This window comes from Phascolarctos cinereus, unplaced genomic scaffold (genome assembly GCF_003287225.1).
Source record: "Phascolarctos cinereus isolate Bilbo 61053 unplaced genomic scaffold, phaCin_HiC Scaffold_5;HRSCAF=322, whole genome shotgun sequence".
Lineage (NCBI taxonomy): Eukaryota > Metazoa > Chordata > Mammalia > Diprotodontia > Phascolarctidae > Phascolarctos > Phascolarctos cinereus.
The window spans coordinates 91,358,652-91,372,912 of NW_027555958.1; the positions used below are offsets into that span (position 1 = coordinate 91,358,652).

At 38.5% G+C, this 14,261-nt stretch overlaps 1 protein-coding gene across 1 annotated transcript in view; it reads left to right on the plus strand.

Moving 5' to 3' along the window:
* Positions 1-2,517: 2,517 nt before the first annotated feature.
* The window catches only part of PLG (plasminogen), a 73,305-nt gene continuing 61,561 nt past the window's right edge, over positions 2,518-14,261 (plus strand). The window contains 2 exon segments of the mRNA XM_020986743.2: positions 2,518-2,631; positions 10,733-10,868. Of these exon segments, the coding sequence (XP_020842402.1) occupies positions 2,583-2,631; positions 10,733-10,868 (185 nt within the window). The 5' untranslated portion in view covers positions 2,518-2,582.

Consider the following 14,261-nt stretch of genomic DNA (forward strand, 5'->3'; position numbering starts at 1 on the left):
TTTTCCCACTTCTTCTCCAACATTTATCGTTTACCTGTTTTGTCATGTTGGCCAATCTGATAGGGGTGATGGATCCTCACAACTCTTGATGGTGCCATTAGCATCTCCATTTTGTAGTTGAGGAAACTAAGACTGAGAATTTAAGTAACTTGCCCAAGGTAACAAAGCTGATATATATTTGGGACAGAGGCTGAACTCAGTTCTTGGGTCCTGTCCAGTTATTCTATACTCTACCTGTGTTCATGACTACCCCTGACACATTAGCAAGCTACTTCTGAACCAAATTTCCTTCTCTGAAGAAATGGGCAAAAATCAGTACCTCTCCCAGGTATGCTGTAGAGGCAGTATAGTAATTAGAGAGCTGAACTTGGAATGAGAAAGACCCATGACCAACACTCACCTCTGACACATATTCCCTGTGAGACTCTGGGCAAGTCACAACCTCTTGGTGCTCTAGGCAACTCTGAAAGACTAGAAGTTACAGTGAAAATGCCTGAATTGGTAAGAGAGCTTCCTCATTGTAAGGGGAAGTCTCCTCATTGGAAGTAGGAGTCTCCTCATCCAGGAGTTCCCTACACCAGTGGAAATTGGTCCAGTACCTATTTCTACCTGTATCACAGGACTGGATTGTTTTTGGTCCCAACCTGTGATTTCCCTGGGGTAGAGAACTCCCAAAGAAGAATTGTCTTTACCAATTCAGATCATCAATTACCCTGCAGCTTACATCCTAAGAGAGCTGAATGGAACACTGAAATGTTAGATGATTTGTCTAGGTTTATAAAGTCAGTGTATAACAAAGGTGGGACTTGAACCCAGGGGCTCCTTACTCTGAGTCCAGCCCAACTATCAACTATGCCAGGTGGCTTTACAGGATTCTTATGAGACTCAAATGAGGTACTGCACATCAAACATCGCAGTTAAAGTTAGGTATTAGTGTTTTACTACTGGGATTTCAAAGCTATAGACAAAAAGTACAGTCAACAGCTATGTGATTAGAACAATATCTTAGCTTCATGTCATACTTACTCCAGAGCCCCTTTTAAGTTTCAATAACAATTGCCCTACCCTGGGGCACAATGCTGCACCAGAGAGATTCTGTCTACAACCACCCCTACCTAGGCCCATGGTGGCCTTTGGTTGGTGAGTTTGGGATATTTCCTTTCCTGATGACAGAACAGGCTTGGTAGGCATCCCAGATAAATAAACATTCACAAGCTTATGTTGTGTCTAGCTTAGATTTTCTTAGCATCTAGTCCTAAAACAAAAGCAAAAAATACCTGATTAAAGAAGTAAAATGTTCATATTCATTACATAAAATATATAGATGCTGTTCTTGTATTAAAGAGTCTTAACACATAACTGATTCATTTGAACATAGCTTCTGCATTTTTCATGTGTTAAGTCTGAGGAAACTCAATAACTCCCTGGAAACTATGCCAATGGTTTCAGTCTTAGTCTTCTAGACCAACAAAGTCCCAAAAATATTTCATTATCTTTTAATAGTTTATATGGGATGGAGGTTGCCTCCATGCTAAGGATGGATTCCTTCCTTACCTAACCCACCCCTTTTTAGAACCCACCCCTTGAATCCTTTTTTTAAAAATTTAAAAAAAATTTTTAGGTAGTTGAGGTTAAGTGACTTGCCCAGGGTCACACAGCTAGTAAGTGTCAAGTGTTTGGTCTGAGGATGGATTTGAACTCAGGTCCTCCTGACCCCTTGTTTACTTGAAAACTCTACTCAAGTACCATTTTGTACATGAAGCCTTTCCTGATTCAGCTACTACAGTCCTCCTTCTAAAAACTGATCTTGTATTTATTCTGCAAATATGTTAAGCACGCTAATGCATGTACATGCTATTCTTGTCATTAGAATGTTGATCAACAGATAATTTTTTTAAAACTACAATAGTTCATTAAAGTAGTCTATAAAAGAAGTATTGTAATTTAAATTAGAAGTAGACATACCTATCTGAATGAAATCATGGCTCCTTGAAGAGTTAAAGTCTAGGCCCAAACAGCATCTTGCATATTAGTAGGTTTGTTGATTGAATGATACTTATAGTCCACCAGGAATAATTGTTTAGAGAATCACACAACAAAAAATCCAATTCTGAGTCAAAGAGTAATTCTTACTGTTTGGTAGGACTTTGAAGGTTTAACGAGAATGTGTCAAGCCTGAGATTAGTAACAGAAGGCCTAGATATTTCAGAGCCAGTTTGTTTCTCACTTTCTTTTAATGAACTGGAAAAGGAATAAAGGAAGAAAACAAGCATATGGACTATATGGGGAGATAAAGAGATGGGGGTAAGCATTTAGAAAAGGCAATGAGAATGGGACATGGGGAAAAGGACTATTTTCATCACTTCCTAGCATCTAAAACAAATACTGGCATCAAACATTTTGTAAGATCTTCCATGGAAGGTAATGTTTGAACACTTGGAGCAGAATGGCAAGGGTCTCTGGGAGAATAATTAACTTAATTTGACTGTTTTTTTGTTGATGGTCCTTTTCTCTTGTATGAGTCAATAAAGCTTGGGGCTTTGGGACACACAGTCTTCTGGATCCTGCCAGTCAACCCCAAAATGGAATATGGGAAAATAGTCTTTCTCTTTCTTTTATTTCTTAAATCAGGTAAGACTTTGAAAAATATTTATTTTAAAGGAATGTGTAATTTTAAGAGCATCTAAGTTTTCCTTTTTTTTGTAATTTCAAAATTTTTTTTCTAGGAAAGAATAAGCATGTTGTGAGTGCTTGAACAGTTAAGACTCAACAATACCTTTGAATACTCTTCTAGCTTGACTTAATATAAAAATGATTCTTGAAATGACTTTATGTATAAATTGGTTCTTTCAGCATTTGGTCCAGTGAATTTTCAGGCCAAAAGGTGGCAGAAAACTGGAGAACTTATCAGGTGATGATAGCAATTTCCCCATGAGTATTGTCAAAATACTAGAGATAAGTGGGGTAGAGAGGAAAATGAATTACTTTCCAGGTTCCAGTATCCTTAAAAAGGAAGGTTAGACAACATAGCCAAACCAGTCATTTGGCATTCAAAAAAAAGTTTGGTGAAGTGATCAATAAATAGATTCCATTATTATAGCTCTTAATTTATTTAAATTAGAACATTTTCAGAAAAGGTTTCTCTTTAAGACAAATTTAAAATATCATTTTGAGCATTATAGTATATTCTTTAAAATTAGGTCCATATAAAGGAAAAATAGGACCCTAGACATAGTTGTAGGATACCTCAAAGACATATAATTATGGTACGTGTGTGTGTATAGTATAATTGGATGTCCAGATAGGAAGATATAAAAAGTGGGATAGTGGTTCAATACCCCCCTATAGCAACAACTCTGTCTCAGAGGTTCCTTAGCTGGACTTTCCATTTTACTACTCAATATAATCTGGGTTTTTTGTTTTATTTTAGTGAACTGTTAGAACAATCTGTTTTCTTGTTTCTCATACCATGAGCATTCCTCAAAGGTAAATTAGAAATATTTTACAAAGATTCAGACATAAAGACAGTCTTTATGGTTTGTCTTTTTCAGTGTTCTGTATGAGCTAACTAATTTCTCACGGTATTTCATTATAAAAAAGATGCTTGGATAGATGTTCTGGGGTTGACATAAATGAGAAGATAGAAAATTTTTTAAATGTTTTTTTTAAAAAACTGTAGTCAAGCACTTGTTTATATTGCTAGCTTTCCAGAAGAAAGAAAAGCAAATAGAGGTCAGATAAGGAATAAGCAAATAGCTATTTATGGGAAATGAAGGTGTGTTCTAGCAATCTGAACACAGGTTAGAAAAGTAGGCTGAAACATTCGTATGTCAGTGCATCACACACACACACACACACACACACACACACACACACACACACACGAGATACTGCTTACCTTAGCCAATCTAAAAGAAAAAATTCTTTAAAAGCGCGCATCTTTTTAAATACCAGAATTTATCTTCACATTTATCCTTCTTTAAAAATATTTTTTTAATTAAAATGGGTTTTTTTGCCCTTCAGTGTCATTTTTCTAGAGCATGAAAACAGCTCTTCCAAATGAATTGGAATGAACATTTTACATCTGCATTTAGCTGATGTACAAGTATTTTACAATTTTGCAAAAATAAAAAAATCTATTATTTAGTTTTAAAAATGCACTTGTTTCAGTAACAATACATTCTCACCTTGGGTTTACTCCATGAAAATATTTTTTGCTGCTAAAATAGATAGTCTTATGTTACCCCATGAATTCAAATTCGTTCTAGAGTACAACAGCCTTGAGAAAGTGAGAAAATAGACAAGCTGAACACGTGATATCACTTGGAAAGGGCCAAAGTCAACCCCAAAATTCAAAAGAAGAAGACATTCTAGAGTTGATTCTTATTTATCTGGAATATAAACTCTGAAACTGGTTCTTTTGTGGTATCTTCTCAGTATCTTCGCAGAGTATATTAGGTTGGATATTTTCAATACATTCTTAATGGTGAATAATAAATCCTGTCTCTCCTTTTAGTCCTGTTGCCTTTTTGACTGTCTAGAGAACTTCATGAAGTCTTAACTCACTTTCTTAAGAGATTTATAGTTATTTTACAAAGTGTCCTGATCTACAAAATTGCTAGCTAAACTTTCTGGGACTCTCTGGGATCTTAGCCTGGAACACAATGTGGACATTGTAGCATATGGTTTTCTTTAAACTTTCTGTAATTAAATCAATCAATTAAGCTGCTTGCTATGTGCCAGGCACTATGCTAAGTGCTGGAGAGACAAAAAACAAAAACAAAAAACACCAAAGACAATCCATGCCCTCAAGAAACTTACATTCTAATTGGAGAGGACATACATAAATCTGTACTTAGAAGATAGCTACAGAGCAGATGAAATAGTACAGGGGAAGGCATTAGCAGCTCAGATTGGGAAAGGGCCTTCTGCAGGATTAAGCTGAGTCTTAATTGGTGATTAAGCCAGGATTCTAAGACTCAGAGGTTAAGAGGGAGAATATTCCAGGTATGTGGCAGATGGAACATTGGATGGGACAATGAGCAAATAAGCTATTAGTACAGCACCATGAATACGTGGAAGAGATTACTATGTAAAGAAGACTGAACAAATAGGAAAGGTTCAGGTTGTGATCATGTCTAAATGTCAAACCATAGAGTTTATGTGATCCTAGAGGTAATACCTTTTATCAAAGTCTTAAGGTTTTATCTCAAGATTCATATATAGTCAGTCATCCATTCAGTCATTCATTGCTGGGGGTGTCTCAAATTAAGAAGAATGAAAAATGAGATCTTCAGGTAGAGGTTAGGTGACTACTTATTTGGATATTCAGGTAGGGATTGGTTGGATGAGATGGCCTCTGAGGTCATTTATAATTCTAACATCTCAAGTTCTAGAAGGACATGTGCTACTTCCATCTCCCTGGCATAGTATCATTATTTGAAATTGGATATTCAGACCTAGTGAAAGATAAGGCTTTAAGTCACTAATACAGCCATGTAACAATTAAGGTTAGGGTGGCTCAGAAATAGATTAAAAGCTCCAGAGTAGACCAGTTCTATAAGCCATCTCAAAAGAAACTTGGATTGGGTAGCAACTGGAAAGAAATGCAAATTAATTTAATTAATTATTAATAATTGATTAAAGTTTAATAATAAACCAACATGAATTAAAATTAATAAAGTAAAATAAATTAATAATAGTGGCAAAATAATGAGTAAAGGTAACAAAGAAGGTTAACATCAGGAAAAGATGGAAGGTGAGCTGTGCCATGATGATAAGGGTGGGATGGGAATAGTAGGGTAGTTAATGGGTCCTCAAGGTCTACATCTGCTTTGTTTCAGCCTATGCTTATCATCAATCTGCCAAATCAGCTTTCTTTTTTCTTTTCAAACTTCAGTAACCAAAGTGGAGATTTTCCTCTCCTAACCCCACACTCTCACAACATACTCACCAACTTTTAGATGAGAAAGAGAAGGTCTCAGTAACGTTCAACCTATGAGATCCTCTGTCTTCTGAATTTAGCTGAGAGGCAACAGTCAATCTCATGCTTCCCTGCAGGTAGGCAGATCCTTCTGGGAGAAAAGGTAGACTGCTAGAGTAAGTTTAAAATGCAGAGAATGAGATGAAGGAAAGGATGTGTAACACTAATCTTGGGAAAGTTGTTGAATAAAAGCATTTATATCGTACATGATTTTAAAACTTATCTATTAAGCATGAATATTATTTAACCTGTATTAGAGGTTGACAGGATGGACACTAGGCTCTTTAGATGGGTAAGGTGTTAGAAGTCTGGGATGGATTTTTCTCTTGGTTTGGCATAGTCCCTGGCACATGGTAGGAGCTTAATAGATGTTTCTTGAACCAAATTGAATGGATTGACAGTCATGTTGGGGTGCTAACTCCTCAAAAATCATGTCCTGGGACACATATGTTAAGAATTGCCATTTTCTAATGACTGATATGGCTTTGTGGAATCTGCAGCTCTAAATGTCTTTAGGAGATGGCAGCCTCTCACTGAGGTCAGGAACTTTAACTTTTGCCTTTGTATTCTCAGTGCTTAACATAACACAGCACATAGTGGGTATTTAATAAATGATGGTTAGTTATTGAATTTTCAACTAAAGGTCTCTAGCAGCTCAGGGGACCCGGTAATATGCATTCCAAATTCCATATTGAGGAGCAAGGCTCTTGGATCCTCTTACCTTAGAGATTCCAGGGACTATGAAGGGGTGGGATTTCTACACAAACCTCTGAGGCCACACAGTTAACATCAAGATGGCCCTGGAAATACAGTATTATTCTTGTACCTCAAAGGGCTAGCAAGTGCTGCTGTTGTGTGAGACTTACAAGATCAAATCAGGAGTACTCAAAGGAGGGGAAACATGACAAAGAAGGTTCTCTGATTTATCACAGAATCTCAGACTTGAGAGCAACCTAGAAGTCTTCAAGTACATTCTGAGTATCAGGGCAACTAGGTGGTGCAGTGGATAGGGCACCAGGCTTAAAGTCAGGAAAAGCTGAGTTCAAATCCAGCCTCATACACTTACTGGCTGTGTGACCCTGAGTAAGTCACTTAACCCAGTTTGCCTCGGTTGTCTTACCTGGATGAACTGGAGAAGGAAATGGCAAACTACTCCAATATCTTTGCCAAGAAAACTCCAAATGGGGTCATGAAGAGTTGGATGTGACTGAACAACAACACACATCCTGAGCAAGAATCTCGTTTACAACATACTCAAGTGAGCTTTTAGCTTTTGTTTGAAAAACTTTCAGTGAGTGGGAAATACCCATAGGAGATTTACTGAAGGGCCTGGGAATATCTGGTTTGGAGAAGAGAAGGTAGAGGGAGAGGTAAAACTTTTTTTTTTAATTTAACCACAGAAGGCAAAATTAGGAATAGTGAATGGAAGCTACCAAGAAGCCAGTTGAGGCTGAAATAAGGAAATATTTCCTGCTAGTTAGTTATCCCAAAGTGCAAGGAGATGTCTTAGGATGTAGCAGCTTTTCCTTCACTGGTCATATTTCAAGCAAAAGGTTTTTTTTCTCTGTATGTGTATTTTATAGAAGTAATTCTTTTTTTTGTTTGTTTTTTTAGAAGTAATTCTTGATCACAGATTATGACTCTAGCTCTGGAAGGAACTTCAGAGATTATCTTGTGCTATTCTTTCATTTTACACATAAGGAAATTAGGCCAAGGAAGTTACATGACTGGTCCAAGCGCATACAGGTAGCAAGCATCAGAGAAGCAAGTCAAGACTGCAAAGCCACTGCTGCTGCTTTCACTGGACAATGTAGCTTCCTTCACTTATGCACTCCAATTCTGAGATCCTGTGAATTGTTATCAATTGCCCCATAGCACCTATAATACTTACCAACACTCCCTCTTCCCCAGGGCATACTCAAAGTACTTAATGATACTTGTTGATTCTACAAAAACAAGCACATACCTAAGTAAATATTCAGATACTCTTTGTCAGGGGTCGTAGTAGTAGTTGATGCACTGGTTGTCTTGGGAAGTCTAGACTAGAATGTAGAGATTCTTAAAGCATTTTTTTGGGGGGGTCATGACTCTCTTTGGCAGTTTGGTGAAGCCTATGGACCCTTTCTCAGAATAATATTTTTAAATGCATAAGGTAAAATGCGTAGGACTAGTGCTCTGGGGACAAATTATTTAAAGCTCACGTCTAGGTCTGCCCAAAGGGCTGTGTACTCAGGTAAAAGGTACTCAGTGTAAAGTGTAAATTAGCTATGGGACAGGTATTTTATTAATAAACACAGAAGAATGCTAAACATGAAAGACAAAGTAGAGCATTGTTAGAATGACTTCAAACAGGATTCAGTAACTTATAACTACTCTTACTGTCTGCTGGAAGACTGATATTAGATATCATCAGAACATGCAGTAGTGCTGATCAGACATGTTAGATTTCACCTTGGCTCTCATTGGTCCTCTTCAAAAACGAAGGACAAACAACAATGCTGTATTCCTCTAAGTCTACATTGTCAGAGTATTGTTCTCTTCTTATTGGTGATCATCTTCTCTTATTAAGAAAACTCATTACCATGAGTCAGCTTCATTCAGTGAGCCCAGTGGCTCCAAGAAGCTGTAGCATTTGCAGTGGCCACACCCTGGAAAACCATCTAAGCAGACAGGCTAAACCAGGTTGAGAGTAACAGACAGGCTTCAGACCTATTGGTGAGTTAGTGGGATGTCTACTCCATGCATGTGAAGACTTTCTGGGTGGATGAGAACAGTTTGTTCCAACAGCCATGAAGCAGGCTCTGTGGAGCGCATAGAGCTTGGTCAGGAATCCATGTTGCCAAGGTCATTCACTGAATCCTGGAACATAGCCAATCATTTTGACTTTTGTCCTGCCACTGGATTTTGATGACTTAGGAAAAGAGAGTGAGGCTGATGATTTCATAACTCTGCCTCACTTAAATCCAATTCACTCCCAAGTCGAGACAACACCCATGATGTCATTGGTCCTAATGTGAAGGATGAACAATAAGACCTCTTGAACTCCAAGCCTGGACATGTCCACTTGAGATTGATGTTCAGGAAAGGAAACACAAAGGAGAAAAGGAAGCTGGGGCCCAGATGCCGCATGAAAGCAGTATCCATGATGCTTAGGCGGGGAAGGGCCAACCTATTCCCACTCCTTGTTGCAAGTTCCCTTTGATGCCACCTAGATGGGCAAAGGAGGAGTGAATCAGCCAGAAACTGTCTTTCTTTTTAACTGGTACAGCATTGTAGTCTCCTGCCACTGTCACAAGGTGAGGAACAATGGACCACTCAAGGGTTTTTGCTTCATCCTGAAGTGACCAGTCCATTCAGTGCTAGGCTAAGCAGTCATGAAGTTCATCATCCTCATAACATCCAACCACTGAGTCGTCATATTAGAGTCCTCAGAAGTATCCAGAGAGAGCTCCAGACACACAATCACTGGAATGGCTCCTATAGTTCAATTAAACCTCTACTACACATGTATCAATATCATTAAGGATACTTTTGATGACATAGCAATAAAAATAACTGCTCAATGATATTATAATGAAAATCAAGTGAGACATAAAACAGGGAGCTGTTTGATCACCAAAATCATTCTCTATGGTCAGGGAAGTTAGGCAGAACAGAGTCCTGGTCAAAGATGAATTCTTGTGCACGATGAGGCCCTCTAGATCAGAGGCGTCAAAATCTACACTGTATCTGGCCACTGCAGAGCAGCCAAATCAAATTAAAATGTAATTGGGAAATGTTTAACAAAAATAATAAATAATAAAAATGTTTAACAACAATAATAAATAAAATAATAAAAAATAAGAGTATGGTACAACATGGATTACATTAATTTGTGGCTTTTTTAGTCAACGTGACCAGGAAATTTCCTTTCTATTTGAGTTTGACGCCATTATTCTGATCATGCTGATTGCATCAAGCCCCAAAACACTATAGCATCTCCTAGAAGAGAGACCTGTAATCACTCAATGGAGTTGGGTCTATAAATCTACATAGAAAAGACTTATACTTTGTTAGATAGTTTCATGAGTTACTCTGGCTAGAAACATTTGTCACCAGTAGTCAATCTTCTGGTTACAAGCCTTTCTAAACACACATAGCCTGGTCTTTGAATGACAGTCTGTCAATGGGCTCATACAGTCAGTCAGTCAATGAACATTTATGAAGCACTGTGCTTAGCGCGGGGGACATCAAAAGAGGCAAAAGACATTTCCTGCCCTTGAGGAATTCACAATCTAATGGACGAGATGTTTGAAGCTTTCCTGAATTGGTAGGATATGATACCATAGCCTGTGTTTCTCTGGCATGGCCCTCAAGAGTCCAATCACCAAACCATAATGGACCTTCTGAACAAGACTCTAGTGGAGATTTACTTTATCATCTTCATTCAAATAGTAGCATGCTGCTTTACCAAATAGTTATAGTCCATTAGAAGTGCTACTTACTTCATTCAAAAAATTTCTTTGTGGCGAGATTTTTTTTGGATTCACATTAAGCAGCAACTCTATGAAGAACTTTTATGTAGCTTCAGTGGCTTCCCATTGCTGAAGGAATAACAGCCAAACACCTTGGCAAGGAGCCTGATTCAGGACTCCTCGTGTTTTAACTCCCACTTACTTCTCCTTCCTCTGAATTCCAAAGTATTGATGATATTAACTGACTGGTATTTGCTGTTTCTTTGAACAGTTTTCTCTTTTCTTCCCTCTTTAGGACAAGGAGAGCCACTAGAGAGTTACATGAAAACAGAAGGGGCTTCACTTCCTAATTCTCAAAAGAAGCAATTTGAGGCAAGAAGCGTAGAACAATGTGAAGCAAAATGTGAAGAGGAAACTGAATTTGTCTGCAGGTAAGTTCACTTGGGGCCCAACTGCGCATGCATTCTCCTGGTTGAGACACTATTTTGGAGGCAAAGCAAGATTTTACTTAAGGATTTGTTTATCAGCACAAGGTGGATTTAACAAGAAAAAAGAATATGGTGGGGTCATAGGTGGGCGTGAGCAAATAGCATTAGGCTTTTAATCCTCCCTATGTGTCTCAGAGTATGCTTAACTAATATCCAATCTGGAACATTACCAAGAGCAGCACCTTACTATCTAACATGGGCATGTATGCCACTTTTATATCTCCGCATTGCCTACAGAATGAAGTCCAACCTTCTTAGCAAGAGTCCTTCTCAAGGTCCTCTAGGATTTGTCCTCTGTCTACCTTTCCAAGCTTATTTTTCACTAATTTTCCTTTCTCTAAATTTCAGTAGCACTTTGTTACGTCTCTCTGGTACTTATCACATTCTACATTGTATTATGCTATTAGTAGATTATAAGCTGCTAAGACCAGACTTTGCAAAGTAATGCAAAGTGGATGGAAGGCTGGTCTTAGGATCTGGAAGACCTGTTCAAGCCCTGCTTCTGGTACATCCTAGATCACGTCCTCTGTCCTAGATGTATGCGACTTAATCTTCCTAGTAGGCCAAGCAGCATTCTGATACTATAAATTATGGGCAAATGGCCAATCTGTGTCCCTGGAGAGGGTTTCCTCATTAGAAGTTCCCTCCATACTGATAAAATCTCAGGCTCATAACTACAACAAAAAAATCCTTATAGCACCTAGATACGTAATAGTCACATGATAAATTCTTGACCTAATGAATGAATTAATCTCTACGAGAATACCTCTACAGTATGTGTATTGGCCTACTTCATAAACCAGAACTATAGCTACTTAATGACATGGCGACTGACAGTGAGGAATTGGATTGAAGTTTGCTTTTTATGAAAGTAATTCTAAAAATATCATCCATCAATATTTCAGTAGACATGATTTCTACCAATTTAACAAAATAGATCTCTCTCTCTCTCCTCTTCCTCTCCTTTTCCTCTCTCACCCTGCCTCTCTTTATCTCTCTCTTCTCCCCAACCCTTTCCAGCTCTTACCCCCTCCTCTCTCTTTCATCTTCTCTTCTCTTCTCTTCTCTTCTCTTCTCTTCTCTTCTCTTCTCTTCTCTTCTCTTCTCTACTCTCTCTTCTCTTCTCTTCTCTTCTCTTCTCTTCTCTTCTCTTCTCTTCTCTTCTCTTCTCTTCTCTTCTCTTCTCTTCTCTTTTTCTTCTCTCTCCCCCTCTGTCTCTCTGTTTCTCTATCTGTGTGTCTGTCTCTTTCTGTCTCTCTGTCCCTGTCTCTATCTTCGCCCTCCAACCCCCACCCAGAATACATGTTTCAGGCAAATTTTAGCTTGCCATAAATAGGCAAATGAAACACAAATAGATTAATTTACCAAAATAGCTACTATGTCGGGAGTCCAGTTTTAAAGATTGAGCCCTGAATACCCAGGGAGGTACATACAAGAATTCCATTGGACTGTCTTACACAAAGGTAAATGTCCAAATGTTGGGCTTAGCTATTCTAAGTCATGTGATGACAGAGAGGACTAGTGGTGGCCCATCAGTGACACTGAGCCAGAGCTGCCATCTGCTGTTGGCTATCCAGTTTGGGGGCCCAAAAAAGAGAGGGGGAAAGAACAAACACAGTCACTGTGGCTGCGTTTATGTAGTGGAGAGGGAGAAAGGAGGGGGAAAAGGTAAACAGAGTGCCACCTACCCTTAGAGGAGAGAAAAAGTCAAAGTGGAGAGATGAGTGCTGTCTCCTGTCCCCCTCAGCGAGGAGAGAGGAAGAGAGAACACACAGTGTTTGGCTAGTTTCTATGTCTAGAGATGTGCTCCATCTAATTTCTGAATAATGCTCCAGAAGTCAAGGTCACAAATCACCATCATCACTAATAAGCATTTATTAAGTGCCCACTGTATACCAGACACAGTTTCAGGCACTAGGGATACAAAGGCAAAAATCCAACAACCCCTGCCTTTAAAGAGCTTACATTCTCAATGCTAGGTTGGAAAATAGCATCATTTGGATTCTGAAATTAATGCCAGATGTAGTTTAGTTCGCTCTCCAATAAATGATCTGATAGAATTTAGAGCTGTGAAGGACCTCAGATAACCTGCATGCAGTTTCTGGGATATTAGAGATGTTGGTGAGCCTAGGACTAGGAGAACGCAGGTGCTGGTTAAGGCTCTGCCACTAACTATGGGACCTTGGGCAAGTCCCTTCCCCCTTTCTAAGGCCTCAATTTTCCCATTCTGTTAAATGGGAGAGTTGCACTAAGATGATGTCTAAGGACTTCCAGTCTAACGTTCTGCATTCCCTCAAAGGTCATCTTCCTGCCAGCTTCTGACACAAGTACTCCTAAAAGATATTTATGCTGTGCTTCTAATATAACCTCTCTATGTGCTTTCCAATTCTTCAAGGTCAGATTGGAAAATGGCATGATGTGCATTCTGAGCTTAATACCAGATTCAGTCTAAGCATTGAGGTTTATGATAAATCAGAAAGAACTGGCTGTCTTCAAATAGAAAGTTGTTTCTCTGATCCAGTCTTATTGCCCTCAGTATCCTCTTTCCAAGAGTAATCTCCTCTGGCCTAGGATGCTGATTGCATGTGCTTTGTTAACCAGTTGGGACGCATCTGGGATGTCGCATTACAATAAGTTACCCTAAATGCAATCCTTTCCAAATCTTCCTTACAAAAACTTTCCTTTTGAAACAACTGGAATGTATAATGAATATATATATATATATATACATATATATATATACATATATATACACATATATATATGTATATATGTATATATATACATTATGTTATTACAATATATTATGTGCATAATATAATAACATTATATATAATGAATAATGAAACACCTTTCCTTTTGAAACGACTGGAATGTAAAAAAATATTAATAATTTCAACAATGCTTCAGCACTGGATTTGGGATATGACATCATGTTCGAAGTCTGCCACTCAGTATCTGTGACATTTTTCACATGTAAAATGAAGGGGGCAGGGTCACACAGCCAGTAAGTCTGTGAGTTAAGATTTAAACTCAGGTCTTCTTGACTCTGTCTGGCACTTCACTCAGCAGGCCTATGAACTTTTTTTTCCCCTTTTTCGTAAGGCAATTGGGGTTAAGTGACTTGCCCAGGGTCACACAGTTAATGAGTGTCAAGTGTCTGGTCTGAGATCACATTTGAACTTGGGTCCTCCTGACTCCAGGGCTGTTGCTCTATCCACTGCGCCACCTAGCTGCCCCTCACCAGGCCTATCAAAAGCATAGTATATAGATGGAGTCAGGAAGACCTATGTTCAAATTCAGGCAGCAGGATGTACTTACCTGAAAAAAATAGAA